Source organism: Cervus elaphus, chromosome 17, assembly GCF_910594005.1.
Source record: "Cervus elaphus chromosome 17, mCerEla1.1, whole genome shotgun sequence".
Lineage (NCBI taxonomy): Eukaryota > Metazoa > Chordata > Mammalia > Artiodactyla > Cervidae > Cervus > Cervus elaphus.
The window spans coordinates 9,654,419-9,669,719 of NC_057831.1; the positions used below are offsets into that span (position 1 = coordinate 9,654,419).

Consider the following 15,301-nt stretch of genomic DNA (forward strand, 5'->3'; position numbering starts at 1 on the left):
GGTAAACTTATGGCTGATTCATGCTGATGTTTGGTAGAAACCAACACAATACTGTAAAGCAATGATCCTTCAATTAAAAATAAATAAATTTTAAGAAAGTACCACTGGGAAAAACAAAATAAGTGCCCTTGAACTAAAAAAATAAATAAATAAAGTAGACTCTGCATCTATACATGATGGGGCTTCCAAGGTGGTGTAGCTGATAAAGAATCAGCCTGCCAGTACAGGAGAGGAAAGGGATGTGGGTTTGATACCTAGGTTGGGAAGATCCCCTGGAGTAGGGAATGGCAACCCACTCCAGTATTCTTGCCTGGAAAATTCCATGGACAGAGGAGCCTGGCGGGCTACAGTCCATGGTGTCGCAAAGAGTTGGACACGACTGAGCACATACAACCAATGCCGTTTAGACATGTGGAAAGTTCCCCTGATTCAGTTGTTTGTCTTCCTTCCCAATGTGTTATAAACTCTGCCTATCTCAAGGAGCATTTGGGAACCTAAGGGAAATGTTGTCCTATGAATTTCACCTCTAGTCCTCAATTTCCCTGATGTTAGCAGAATTCCCAGATATCCCCTTGGGTTACCAGGCAAAAGAGAAATCTAGACTTATAACTGTGAGTTGGTTTAGGAGGCTAGTGAGGAAGCTTGGAATCACAATTTATGCAGTTTAAAAATAAAAGAGGATTTCTGGTTTTAAATTCTACCACTAGTGAGCTTTGTCACCATGAGTGGGTCACTGGCATTTCTCTGACTTCTCAGTTTTCTTCTTCATGGTGTGAGAATAAGTATACCTACAGTTCAGAGTTGCTGGAAGAATTTAAGGAAATAATATAGAATATATGAAAAATAAATAAAACCCTTGAACTTTTCTTATTGCATCTTTAAATTTAACAGCAAAGCAGCTTTGTGACTAATACTTTAGTGGGCATTAGAGAACACATACTAGAAAATGTAGAATTCACATGAACCAGTGTCTTCCCAATATAAAATAAGCTTTTAAACTTGAGGATCTTTGTCCCTCTTACCTGTCACTCTAAGCACAGAAACCTAGGCAACAACTGAAGATGGCAGTTTGACGATACTGAGTATAATGATAATGAAAACAACAGCTGTTCTCTGCTGGGTGATATACTAATCACTGCTCCCAAAAGCTGCTCTTCTCTTTCACGTTGTTATGACCCAGGAGGGACTGAGCCTGGATCCAGTCTCTTGTTATGTGTGTCTTCTCCTGACAAAAAAGCCAATTGGTTCTGTATTTTATTAAACTTTTATGAATGTTCTCTGCTGACTCAAGATCATAATTTGAGTTGTCAACCTGAAACTAGGAATGGCATTTTTAAGAAATGTCCTCTGTTTAACATGTGAGGTTAAGAATGACCAATTTCAAATTTGAATTATTCTTTCAATTCATGATCATTTCAAGTTGAGAATTCCAAAAAATATGTATGACTCCTGTCCATGTCTGTTCTTACTATATGTACTTTCAAGTATTTACATTTAACTATAACCATAATATTGGCATATATATTCTTGCAGCCAAAGGTAGAGAAGGTCTATACAGTCAGCAAAAACAAGACCAGGAGCTGACTGTGGCTCAGATCATGGACTCCTTATTGCCAAATTCAGACTTAAATTGAAGAAAGTAGGGAAAACCACTAGACCATTCAGGTATGACCTAAATCAAATTCCTTATGGTTATACAGTGGAAGTGACAAATAGATTCAAGGGATTAGATCTGATAGACAGAGTGCCTGAAAACCTATGGATGGAAGTTCGTGACATTGTACACAAGACAGGGATCAAGACCATCCCCAAGAAAAAGAAATGCAAAAAGGCAAAATGGTTGTCTGAAGAGGCCTTACAAATAGCTGTGAAAAGAAGAGAAGAGAAAAGCAAAGGAGAAAGGAAAGATATACCCATTTGAATGCAGAGTTCCAAAGAATAGCAAGGAGAGATGAGAAAGCCTTCCTCAGTGATCAATGCAAAGAAATAGAGGAAAACAATAGAATGGGAAAGACTAGAAATCTCTTCAAGAAAATTAGAGATACCAAGGGGATATTTCATGCAAAGACGGGCTCAATAAAGGACAGAAATGGTAGGGACCTAACAGAAGCAGAATATATTAAGAAAAGGTGGCAAGAATACACAGAAGAACTATACAAAAAAGATCTTTATGACCCAGATAATCACGATGGTGTGATCACTCACCTAGAGTCAGACATCCTGGAATGTGAAGTCAAGTAGGCCTCAGGAAGCATCACTATGAACAAAGCATGTGGAGGTGATAGAACTCCAGTTGAGTTATTTCAAATCCTAAAAAATGATGCTGTGAAAGTGCTGCACTCAATATGCCAGCAAATTTGGATAACTCAGCAGTGGCCACAGGACTGGAAAAGATCAGTATTCATTTCACTCCCAAAGAAAGGAAATGCCAAAGAATGCTCAAACTACCACACAATTGTATTCATCTCACAAGCTAGCAATGTAATGCTTAAAATTTTCCAAGCCAGGCTTCAACAGTGTGTAAACCGTGAATGTCCAGATGTTCAAGCTGGATTTAGAAAAAGCAGAGCAACCAGAGATCAAATTGCCAGCATCCATTGGATCGTGGAAAAAAGCAAGAGAGTTCCAGGAAAACATCTACTTCTGCTTTATTGACTATGTGAAAGCCTTTGACTGTGTGGATCACAACAAACTGGAAAATTCTTAAAGAGATGGGAATACCACAACACCTGACCTGCCTCCTGAGAAATCTGTATGTAGGTCAAGAAGCAACAGTTAGAACTGGACATGGAACAACAGACTGGTTCCAAATAGGAAAAGGAGTACATCAAGGCTATATATTGTCACCCTGCTTATTTAACTTATATGCAGAGTACATATGAGAAATGCTGGGCTGGATGATGCACAAGCTGGAATCTAGATTGCCAGGAGAAATAGAAATAACCTCAGATATGCAGATGATACCACCGTTATGGCAGAAAGGGAAGAAGAACTAAAGAGCCTCTTGATGAAAGTGAAAGAGGAGAGTGAAAAAGTTGGCTTAAAACTCAACATTTAGAAAACTAAGATCATGGCATCTGGTCCCATCACTTCATGGCAAATAGATGGGGAAACAGTAAAAACAGGGACAGACTTTATTTTTGGGGCTCCAAAATCACTGCAGATGGTGACTGCAGCTATGAAATTAAAAGACATTTGCTCCTTGGAAGAAAAGCTATGACCAACCTAGATAGCATATTAAAAAGTAGAGATATTATTTTGCTAACAAAGGTCCATCTAGTCAAGGCTATGGTTTTTCCAGTAGTAAGGTATGTATGTGAGAGTTGGACTATAAAGAAAGCTGAGCGCTGAAAAATTGATCCTTTTGAACTGTGGTGTTGGAGAAGACTCTTGTGAGTCCCTTGGACTGCAAGGAGATCCAACCAGTCCATCCTAAAAGAGATCAGTCCTGGGTGTTCGTTGGAAGGACTGATGCTGAAGCTGAAACTCCAGTACTTTGACCACCTCATGCGAAGAGTTGACTCATTGGAAAAGACTGTGATGCTGGGAGGGATTGGGGGCAGGAGGAGAAGGGGACGACAGAGGATGATGGTTGGATGGCATCACTGACTTGATGGGCATGGGTTTGAGTAAACTCGGGGAGTTGGTGATGGACAGGGAGTCCTGGCGTGCTGCAGTCCATGGGGACGCAAAGAGTCTGACACGATTGAGCGATTGAACTGAACTGAATGGAATAATATTGGCATATGTTGATTCATTCATCCAAGTCATAACAGAATACTATTATTCCAGATAATGTTCTATTTTCAGGGGAATATAACAGTGAATGTCATCAAATATGCCTTGCTAAAATGTTTTTTGAACGCTACCAAAACAACAATAACAACATACCTAGAAATCTTCTCTATCACTTCTTAGTTTATCTTTTATTAGTACTTTCTTTTATTTTATGTATGTATTTTCCTTGTTTACAAATTCCTTCCTTTCTCCACAGATTTAAAAATAAACTACAAAATAATTTTCTTCTCCATATCCTCTCTTGCTGATTAACTTTGCTAATATCAGCAGTCTTAGATTTCTGAAGATGACAGAATTACTGTTTGCTACATTGAGGGGATTTTAGTGCTATTACAAACTGTGGCAATATTTATCCACTTCTACGTGCTGTTTACTAGTCCTAATTATATATATGTTTTTTGGGAAAGATGGTGGCTCTCCATCTCATAGGAGTTTGCAAATACTGTCAACATATTCAAAATACTAGCATGTAGGGAACTATTTGTGTTTTCTTGACAAAATATCAATGTCTGAAAAAGGTGCCCTTGAAGCCATTTGTCTATCTTGGGGAGAAGATTGAAGTTAAAAGATAAATATGGGCTCCTGATGCTACCTATAAATATTTGGTCTTCTATATTCTTGTGGAAAAAGCAGTCTGTTTCATTAATTCTAAACTTTTGTTGTACAGATTTGAGTAACATACTATGTGAGTCAACTATTCAAACCTCTTGGGACTTTAGAAGTTTATGTAAAATACATTTCATGTTAATTGGGCAAGTGGCCATCAGCACTTTCTTAAATTCTAATTAACCAGAGAAACTAATAGTTACATAACTGGGGGGCCAGCCAAGGGAGATATAACATGTGGTCTTGTTTCCACAGAGTTCCATATAGTTTCAGGGTTTAGAGACTAACACTGGAAAAGGCAAAGATGCAGGAAACCTCAAAACTGAGATTATACTTCAAATTAGTCATTTCTTGTTTTGGTGCATGCTCAGTTGCATCCAACTCTTTGCATCGCTATGGACTGTCACCCACCAGGCTCCTTTATCCATGGGATTCTCCAGCAAGAATACTGAAGTGGGTTACCATTTGTTCCTCCAGGAACTCTTTCCAACACTGGGATCGAACCAGCATCTCCTGCATCTCCTGCATTAGCAGGTAGATTCTTTTACCACTGAGCCACCTGGGAAGCCCCTAGTTTTGGAATCAAGACTTCAAATCTATAGAAAAAAAATTTTGGTCTGTTAAGGGAGTGGTTATATTTTAGTATTTCCCAAATCATATGCAAATTAACTAGTGTAATGTATTTTAATTCTTTTGCACACTAGCCTTAGCCTACAATTAGTAAGATTTACCTAGAAATACAGTATGTGAACAACACTACACCAAGGCCTTTGGCTGTGTGGATCACGACAAACTGTGGAAAATTCTTAAAGAGATGGAAATAACAGACCACCTGATCTGCCTCCTGAGAAATCTGTATCGTGCTCAAGAAGCAACACTTAGAATGGGACATGGAACAACAGACTGGTTCCAAATAGGGAAAGGAGTGTGTCAAGGTTGTATATTGTCACCCTGCTTATTTAACTTACATGCAGAGTACATCATGTGAAATGCTGGACTGCATGAAACACAAGCTGGAATCAAGATTGACAGGAGAAATATCAATAACCTCAGATATGCAGATGACACCATCCTTATGGCAGAAAGGGAAGAAGAACTAAAGAGCCTCTTGATGAAAGTGAAAGAGGAGAGTGAAAAAGGTGGCTTAAAACTCAACATTCAGAAAACTAAGATCATGGCATCTGGTCCCATCACTTCATGGCAAATAGATGGGGAAACAGTAGAAACAGGGACGGACTTTATTTTTTTGGGCTCCAAAATCACTGCAGATGGTGACTGCAGCTATGAAATTAAAAGACATTTGCTCCTTGGAAGAAAAGCTATGACCAACCTAGATAGCATATTAAAAAGCAGACCTTTGTTACTTTGCTAAAAAAGGTCCGCCTAGTCAAAGCTATGGGTTTTCCAGTAGTTATGTATATGTGTTACAGTTGGACCATAAAGAAAGCTGAGTGCTGAAGAATTGATGCTTTTGAACTGTGGTGTCAGAGAAGACTCTTGTGAGTCCCTTGGACTGCAAGGAGATCCAACCAGTCCATCCCGGGGGGAAATCAGTCCTGAATATTCATTGGAAGGACTGATGCTGAAGCTGAATCTCCAATACTTTGACCACTTGATGCGAAAAACTGACTCATTGGAAAAGACCCTGATGCTGGGAAAGATTGAAGGCCGGAGAAGAAGAGGACAACAGAGGATGAGATGGTTGGATGGCATCACCAACTCAAAGGACATGGGTTTGAGCAAGCTCCAGGAATTGGTGATGGACAGGGAAGCCTGGCGTGCTGCAGCCCATGGGATCGCAAAGAGTTGGATATGACTGAGCGACTGAAGTGAACCTAGAAACATGATCTGATGGTTTTAGGCTTATTAACATAATCTGTGAACACTGTAATATAAATTTTGGGGTTTGCAAATAAGAAAAATGCTGTAATAAATAAAGATAAATTACACTTCACTTGCTTTTTTGAGAGGTAATTTCTGCTGCTTTAATTGTTCATACTTCAAATATTCACTGAGTATGTTTATGAACTAGAACTGTGATAGAGCATAGTTCTTGCCCCAGTGTACTCTCTGCCCAGGAAGGAGAATGCTGGTACAGTAAAGAGCTACCTGTCTGGACTCTCTCCACGTGTTTGTGTGCTCATAAGAATAATACAAAAGTGAACACCCTCCCACCCCAAACATGCCGTATTGGCTTGTTAACCACTCTATACCATCTCCACTCATCACAAGCACATTTTCCCATGTGCTGAACTTTAACTGTAAATTTTCCTGTCCAGAATCAGAATCCTCTTGATTATAAAACAGTGTATCTTGCTCAGTCAAATGAATGTTCCTTCCCTGTGTTATATGTATGTGATGTCTTTGAAATGGTTTTCTTCCCATTCCTCTTGCCTTTCCAGATTAAGATTTCATTACCTCCTGCCAGCAAACACCTCCTACCTGGTGTTTCCCTCAGCCTCATTTAACTCCAAATTCTCCCTGACACTTAAATCTTATTCTTATTTCAGAATGTACCTAAAATCCTATTTACACAACATTTCCCTGAGTACTCTCAATGACACTTACTCCTCTGAATGGTGGATTTTATGTCTATACAGTTTGGCACCAGGTCCAGGAATATCTCATTTTACTGAAGACTATTTTTCTAAATTGAACTATAGTTGATTTACAATATTGTGCTAGCTTCTGTTTGCAGGAAAATGATTCAATTAAATATCTATATGTATGTATGTGTATATATATATATATATTTCATATTCTTTTCTATTATGGTTTATTACAGGATATCAAATGTAGTTTCCTGTGGTATACAGTAAGACCTCATTGTTTATCGATTTTATCTGTACTAGTTTGTATCTGCTAATCCCCAATTCCTTTTTTATCCCTCCCCCATCTCCTTTGGTAACTGTATGTTTGTTTTCTAAGTGGAGATTTGTTTTATGTGTGTATTTTGTCTTCTCAGTGTAGCAGAAAGCTCTTTCTGGATGTGAATCATATTTTATGAGCTCTGACCATGTCATGTAGCTGAGTCCTGTGAGTGTCTGGAAAATTTCCTTTTAAATTAGACCCCTCAGAGCATTAAGCATAGTGATGACCATCCAATACAAATTCAAAAGTCACATACTGAAAGGCTGCAATACCAAGGGTTTCCAACTATCACATAGACATGCCTGCTTAAGGAGTGTCGGTATGCCCTGAAACTCTAAGATGTTCTCAATATAAAAAGCCAGTCACTTCAGCAGGCTGTGCACTTTAGTTCAAAGTGAGTTACTTACTAAGGCAAACTTTTTGTTGAGAATCATCTGTTCCACCAAAGATGACTCATTATGGAAGAGGTGGGGCTGCATATGGCTCCACATATGTGGAAACCACCAGAACTCATCAACAGACCCCAAAAGACGGTCATCCCCTTCATCTTCCTCTTCAGTTCCTGGGGGGTAGGGAAGAAGGAAAAGGTTATTCAATTAATTTCAGCTACACTGATTGCCTCTTTATCTGTATGTATATCTGTCCATCTATCCATCCAATTATGTAATCCAATATATGCATTTAGAAGATACCATTTATACTATCTTACATACATGTAAAACTTTGAACATGAATTGTAACACAGGAAAATCTGTTGCTTGGGAAACAACCAGAGACTGTGATACAACTCTTTTTTAAAGTTTTAAAACATGAGACATGCATATAAAATCAGTGCAAGAAGGAAATACACAATCATTCCAAAGGACTTTAGAATTTTTAACTTTTAGGATCTTTGTATTGTTTAGGTTTGGAGAGAAATGGGGGATAAGCAGGGAATGCAACCCAGGGAATATGAGGGGGAAATGTGTTGTGGAGCTCTAATAGTATTTAGATCACTCTGACAGGGTTTGTAACACAACAGTGCCAACAAAATAATTCCATAATTTATCTGGGTTACTCCTTACATTTGCGAATAAGTTCAGCTCAGTCACTCAGCTCTGTCTGACACTTTGTGACCCATGAACTGCAGCATGCCAGGCCTCCCTGTCTATCACCAACTCCCCGAGTTTACTCAAACCCATGTCCATTGAGTCGGTGATGCCATCCAACCACCTCATCCTCTGTCATCTCCTTCTCCTCCTGCCCTCAATCTTTCCCAGCATCAGGGTCTTTTCCAATGAGTCAGGTCTTCACATTAGGTGGCCAAAATATTGGAGTTTCAGCTTCAGCATCAGTCCTTCCAATGAACACCCAGGACTGATCTCCTTTAGGATGGACTGGTTGGATCTCCTTGCAGTCCAAGGGACTCTCAGGAGTCTTCTCCAACACCACAGCTCAAAAGGATCAATTCTTCTGCACTCAGCTTTCTTTATAGTCCAGCTCTCACATCCATACATGACCACTGGAAAGACCATAGCCTTGACTAGATGGACCTTTGTTGGCAAAGTAATGTCTCTGCTTTTTAATATGCTATCTAGGTTGGTCATAACTTTCCCTCCAAGGAGTAAGCGTCTTTTAATTTCATGGCTGCAATCACATCTGCAGTGATTTTGGAGCCCCCCAAAATAAAGTTTGACACTGTTTTCACTGTTTTCCCATCTATTTGCCATGAAGTGATGGGACCAGATGCCACAATCTTAGTTTTCTGAATGTTGAGCTTTAAGCCAACTTTTTCATTCTCCTCTTCCACTTTCATCAAGAGGTTCTTTAGTTCTTCTTCCCTTTCTGCCATAAGGGTGGTGTCATCTGCATATCTGAGGTTATTTCTATTTCTCCTGGCAATCTAGATTCCAGCTTGTGCTTCCTCCAGCCCAGCGTTTCTCATGATGTACTCTGCATATAAGTTAAATAAGCAGGGTAACAATATACAGCCTTGATGTACTCCTTTTCCTATTTGGAATCAGTCTGTTGTTCCATGTCCAGTTCTAACTGTTGCTTCCTGATCTGCATACAGGTTTCTTAGGAGGCAGGTCAGGTGGTCTGGTATTCCCATCTCTTTCAGAATTTTCCACAGTTTATTGTGATCCACACAGTCAAAGGCTTTGGCATAGTAAAAAAGCAGAAATAGATGTTTTTCTGGAACTCTCTTGCTTTTTTGATGATCCAGCGGATGTTGGCAATTTGATCTCTGTCTCCTCTGCCTTTTATACTAACGCATAAAAAGGAGAAAAGGGGAAATGTGGGAACTGTTATTGAAAAGACTAGAGAAAACTGAAGGAAAGAAAAAAAAGATGGTAATGGAAATAAGCTGAGAAATGAAGTCATCGTAAAATAACCCAAGAATCACGGTGCTCCTTGGTGGAACTCATGTTCGTCATGCTTGTCCTGTCTTTCAAGTTCTTGGAAGCAAACTTTTCATCAAGAAAGCTCTGTTTCCTTGAGAGTCAGCTTTGTTGTTCTTCTGAATTTCATATTTGGGCTTATTTTATTTCCTTCATTTTCTCTGGTCTGCAGTTTAGTTGAGTGTGGGAAATGAAACAGTTCTCTAATATATATGCAGGAGTAGGAGTCTCTTTTTATACTTCTCCAGGCAGAGTTTCTTTATGAAAGCAGAAATGAGAGCAGTGTAAGGTGTCTGTCCTGGCATCGCCTAAGATGATGTTAATCATCACAAAATTATGCAGTCACACTTTAATTTCAGCGATGAGACTCAATTCCATAAGGTCCTAGAACAGTAGATTCTTTAAATGTTGTCCCTTCTGCATGGAGAAAAACGTCCGCCTATTTTCAATAGCAGTTCTTATGTGACTGGTTGTGATGGGCCTCTAGAGTCTAACAAGGGTGGACAGACTGTTCTGCCTGCACAGCCAACCAAGCCTACTGCTTGTTACCACCCCTCTATGATATAATTTTCTGAAAGAATGAAGGTAGAGCGTACTGGCAGGAATAGGAGCAGTTAGATCTTATGATTTATTGGGCAATGAAAGAGACCAAAGATAAAGATGTAATATGAGGCTGCATGGTTGTTCTGATGTATGCAGGAGGAACAGGATTAGTGATATAGAATGGGTGTAATAACATAATCTTTCAATAAGGACAGTCTTCAATTTCACCTTCATACGCTTAAGTACTTTGCTGAGGTGAGGGAATTCTTGCTCTCTGTGTAAAGGGCATATTTAAATCGAATCTGTTTTGGTTCCCTTATTTTATTCTCTTTAGCATACTACTCATGTTACTTTCGTTACTCATGTCAGTAGAGTTGAACAAGTACAGCCTTTGGAGTTAGAAGCTTTTTAGTTTATTTCTAGGTTCCAGCACATTTGAGCTGTGGGCAAGTAGGCAAAAATATGGACAGCAATACCTATTTTATTCCTTTTGTGAGAAAGTGTCTACATAGTCCAGGCACATACTGGGTAATTTAAAATGCCCATGTCCTTCCCTCCTGTATTTCTTGCTCCTGTTCTTGCTTCTTCTACATGTCTCCTAGAGTTTTTTCTTTTTTTCACTGCAGTACTATATGGGGGGCGGCAGCTCACCAGAGTGTTATGTGACAGAGGGGACACTGTATTTAAGAACGGATCAAGCCATTATATTAAGTAATTGCTTGATTAATGAGTCACCCACACCAGGCATTCTTGGGGCTTCTAAGCTCTGGGAAGCCTTCTAGAAAGGAATGAGAAAGAATAGGAAGATACAGTCAGGGGCATAGAAATCTGATGACCCCAGTCATGGCAAAGTCTTGTGCCCTGCTGCCTTTTAGGTAATAAATAAGGTGGCCCTGGTAAAGAGACATTTGCTAAGTGTGACTGGTGATGCTTAAATACGTTTTTCTTTTTTTCCTGACATAAGGATGATGCTTTTGGTTTCCCTGCAGTTAAATGTCTCTACTTATATACTCTTCTCTTGCTTAACATTTTGTATGTCCTCAGGACACCCTATTAGTTAAGATTACAAGTCAATTACTTGTTGCAGTTTTACTTTCACATACTGAAAACAAGTAGATTTCTCTTAGGGTTTCCTAGTAATCAGTTCATTGCTGATTTCCACCTCCTCTGGGAAAAGTGAGCTGAGATTTCCTACTTTATGAATAAAGTCACCCCTCCAACTACTTTTAAGCTCCATTCTCTGTCTCCTATAGTTCCTACCTTTCCCTATCTTTCTTCTGCTCTGCTCTTTATTCATTTTTCTAGTTGGCCTTTACTCAAAGTTTATATATGAGGACAGTGCAACAGATTTCAGAATTCTCTGGAAAGATTTGCTCAGGCATTTGTTGTCCTTTCCTGAGCACCCTAGAGGGCCCCTCTGATAGGCTTATGTAAGTTCATAGCAGGCGTAGGCCCTTCCTTTTTTCTTTACAGCTCTCCCTTATCTGATTTCCTTTCTTTCTACTTTGCGGATATTTTACATCAGAATTAATTACATTGAGAATAAGTATCTGTTGCCTAATACTTCAAACGTCATGATAAAAAACAGCTGAAACAGTTATTCATGGTTTGATTAGCCTGGCTTCTTGTCACTCCTTTGTTTCTCCACTTTACCAACTTTTGTCAGAACTGGAGAGAGAAGAACTCAAGTCAAATTCCTCAATTTTAAGTGTCATTTCTTAAATTGTTACAAAACTACACTGAAATCTTATAGTTAATGTAAATTATTATTTTATTATGTATCTATTTAAGTAACTTGTGTCTCTTCAATATTTTTTCTGTAATATTTCTTACTCTGATACTACATTAAAAACTATCATTGATTGAGACTATCTTAACTGTTTTTCAAGTATTGTCTCATTTAATTCTCACTAGAACTATGCTCTCAAAGCCAGTAACTCCATTTTACAGATAAGGAAATTGATATTTGTAGAGGTGATGCAATTTGCCACAAGTCAATGGAAATACGGGATAGAACCTGAATTCAGAATCTTAATTCTAATCCAGATTACACAACTCCAAATTCAGGACCCTTAACCATAATTCATAGACCAAATGTGGAGTTTAGAGATAAGATGAACATTTACTAATTTATATAACTTTGCTCTTCACATTGTTAATTAATTTTCTGATATAATTAAAATGTACAAACATTATTGGTTCTCATCTGCAGTGCTATTTCAGATGGTGACTGCAGCCATGAAATTAAAAGACGCTTGCTTCTTGGAAGAAAAGTTATGACCAACCTAAATAGCTTATTAAAAAGCAGAGACATTACTTTGCCAACAAAGGTCCATCTAGTTAAAGCTATGGTTTTTCCAGTAGTCATGTATGGATGTGAGAGTTGGACTATAAAGAAAGCTGAGGGCTGAAGAATTGATGCTTTTGAACTGTGGTGTTGGAGAAGACTCTTGGGAGTCCCTCAGACTGCAAGGAGATCCAACCAGTTCATCCTAAAGGAAATCAGTCCTGAATATTCACTGGAAGGACTGATGCTGAAGCTGAAACTCCAATACTTTGGCCACTTGATGTGAAGAACTGACTCGTTTGAAAAGACCCTGATGGTGGGAAAGACTGAAGGCGGGAGGAGAAGGGGATGACAGAGGATAAGATGGTTGGATGGCATCACTGACTCAATGGACATGAGTTTGAGTAAACTCTGGGAGTTGGTGATGGAAAGGGAGGCCTGGCGTGCTGCAGTCCATGGGGTTGCAGAGTGTCGGACACGACTGAACGACTGAACTGAACTGATTGGTTCTTGGTGATTTGAAAAAATATACAACCTAAAGAACCTATAGATAAGGGAAAGGCACCTTTTGCCATTCAGCTTCCTTAATCAAGGATTGCCAATTAAATGATAAAAATCCATTTTTTTCCTAATACATAAGACTTAGGCTCTGACTAAAAGTTGAGTATTTTTTTTTTTTACATGTAACTAGCTATATAACCTTGGGCCCCTTGAAGTTTCTATGTTATCTAGAAAACAAGATAACACATTCTTTAACTCCTAGAATTCAATGAAAAGTTACAAGAAAAGTGCTTAGTTAAGTACCTAGAATATGGTGTTTCTCATTAAAAGGGAACTATAATTTTTATCCTTTCATCTCTTTAGTTTTCATAAAATGCACAAATCTTTCAAAAACTAAAAGTAAACCAAATAAGATGAAACTCTTTCCTAAGATAAAATCTTACTAGTATGATGGTGCTATTTTTCTTCTTCCCTTCAAGACTGAATAAAACAGAATTTTTAACAGAAAAAGGAGTTACTCATTTAGAAAGGAAGACAATGTAATTCAATTAAACTTTACAATATCCAATTTTCAAAGGATTCATATTACTAAATTTCATATCTGTTCCCATTGAAAACTGATTTTACTGGTTTTAGACAACCCTAGCTAAGTTTTGTGGGTGCTTTCAGATCTTATACAAAACTCTTTCACGCTTTCTCCTAAGCTTCCTCTTGTGTTCTACTCTCCTTGGCTTAGATAGAGAGGACTGTGAGCTGTCTGGGAGAACCCCAGTAAGGAAAGAGGTGAGTCTCTCAGAAACAGAAATCACAGGGACCAACTGGCTAGAGTCGTTCTTTAGTATCAGCACTGGACAAAAAAATTTAGTTGCCGTGTATTTAGTTTTCATGTATTTCTATTGTATTTCAATGTATGTATGTATGTATGAAGTATATGTATTTCAGTGAAAATTTAGTTTTCATGTATTTCTATTATATTTGGGAAAGAAGTTTTTAGTTATTCTTAATGTTTAAGTGATTTTCTTTCACAACACAACATGGTCAAATTTTATTCTCTGACCTTGTCCCTTATAAATACTAATGGTGAAAAGAAAGGTAATTTTATTTTCACCCAATCCTTTATTCATTAGCTCATTTTTTTTCAATAGGCACTGTTCTGCTTGCTGGTATTACAACAATGAAGTGTTTGTAGAGTGATCATTTTAGTGAGGAATGACAACAGATAATTTACAAATAAAGTACATTCAACATCCATACATTTAGCAATCTAGGAACAGAAGGGATCTTACTTAAGCTAATAAAGACTTTCTATGAAATTGTCTATTGAAAGAATTCCCCTCAAGAACAAGAATAGAACTACTTAAGGGTTTCCCCTGAGGTCAGGAACAGGACATGTGTTGTTATCACTATGTTTATTTAATATTTAGTGGACATCCAAGCTAATGCAGTAGGCAAGGAAAAGAAAAGAAATTTCATAAAGCTCATAAAGGGAGAAATAAAATTTTTACCATCCAAAAATTGTGTGATTGAATAGGTAGAAAATCCAAAAGAATCTTGAAAGTATAGAATTAATAAGTGAGTGTAGCAAGGCTGCTGAATATTAATATCAGTACACAAAATCAATTTTTTTACATATTATTAACAGAGAAATGGGGAAAAAAACTTTAAAAAAGACACCATTAACTATTGCATCAAAAAACTCCACCAAGGAATAAATAGAAAATTAATAAAGTTTTGTCAAGTATAATTAAAGAGAACCTACTAAATGTGAGTGCTTCCCAATTGGTAAAGAATTCATTCACCTGCCAATGCAGGAGACGCAAGAGACTCGGGTTTGACCCCTGAGTCAGAAAGATCCCTTGAAGTAGGCACTGGCAACCCACTCCAGTATTCTTGCCTGGAAAATTCCATGGACAGAGGAGCCTGTCCCAAGGCTACAGTCCTTGGGGTGGCAGAGAGTCGGACATGACTGAGCACACACTGAGCACAAATACGTTCAAGCATAGGAAGACTCAATGTTTAGTACAACAATTCTCCCCAAATTAATTAATAGATTTAATGTAATTTAAATAAAAATTCTACAGGGTGACAAAGCTGTGTATTGTCACTTTGCTTATTTAAGTTCTATGCAGAGTACTTCATGTGAAATGCTGGGGTGGATGAATCACAAGTTGGAATCAAGACTACCAGGAGAAATATCAACCACCTCAGATATGCAAATGATACCATTCTAATGGCAGAAAGTGAAGAGGAACTAAAAAGCCTGTTGATGAAAGTAAAAGAGGAGAGTGAAAAAGCTGGGCTGAAACTCCACATT

General features: G+C 38.2%; 1 protein-coding gene across 4 annotated transcripts in view; it reads right to left on the minus strand.

Annotated features, from left to right (window-relative positions):
- Positions 1-15,301, minus strand: part of LOC122673501 (bifunctional heparan sulfate N-deacetylase/N-sulfotransferase 3) — a 180,147-nt gene that overhangs the window by 94,865 nt on the left and 69,981 nt on the right. For all 4 annotated transcript variants that reach the window (XM_043871348.1, XM_043871349.1, XM_043871350.1 and 1 more), the window contains exon 4: positions 7,683-7,837. In XM_043871348.1, the coding sequence (XP_043727283.1) occupies positions 7,683-7,837 (155 nt within the window). The remainder of the gene's footprint in view (positions 1-7,682; positions 7,838-15,301) is intronic.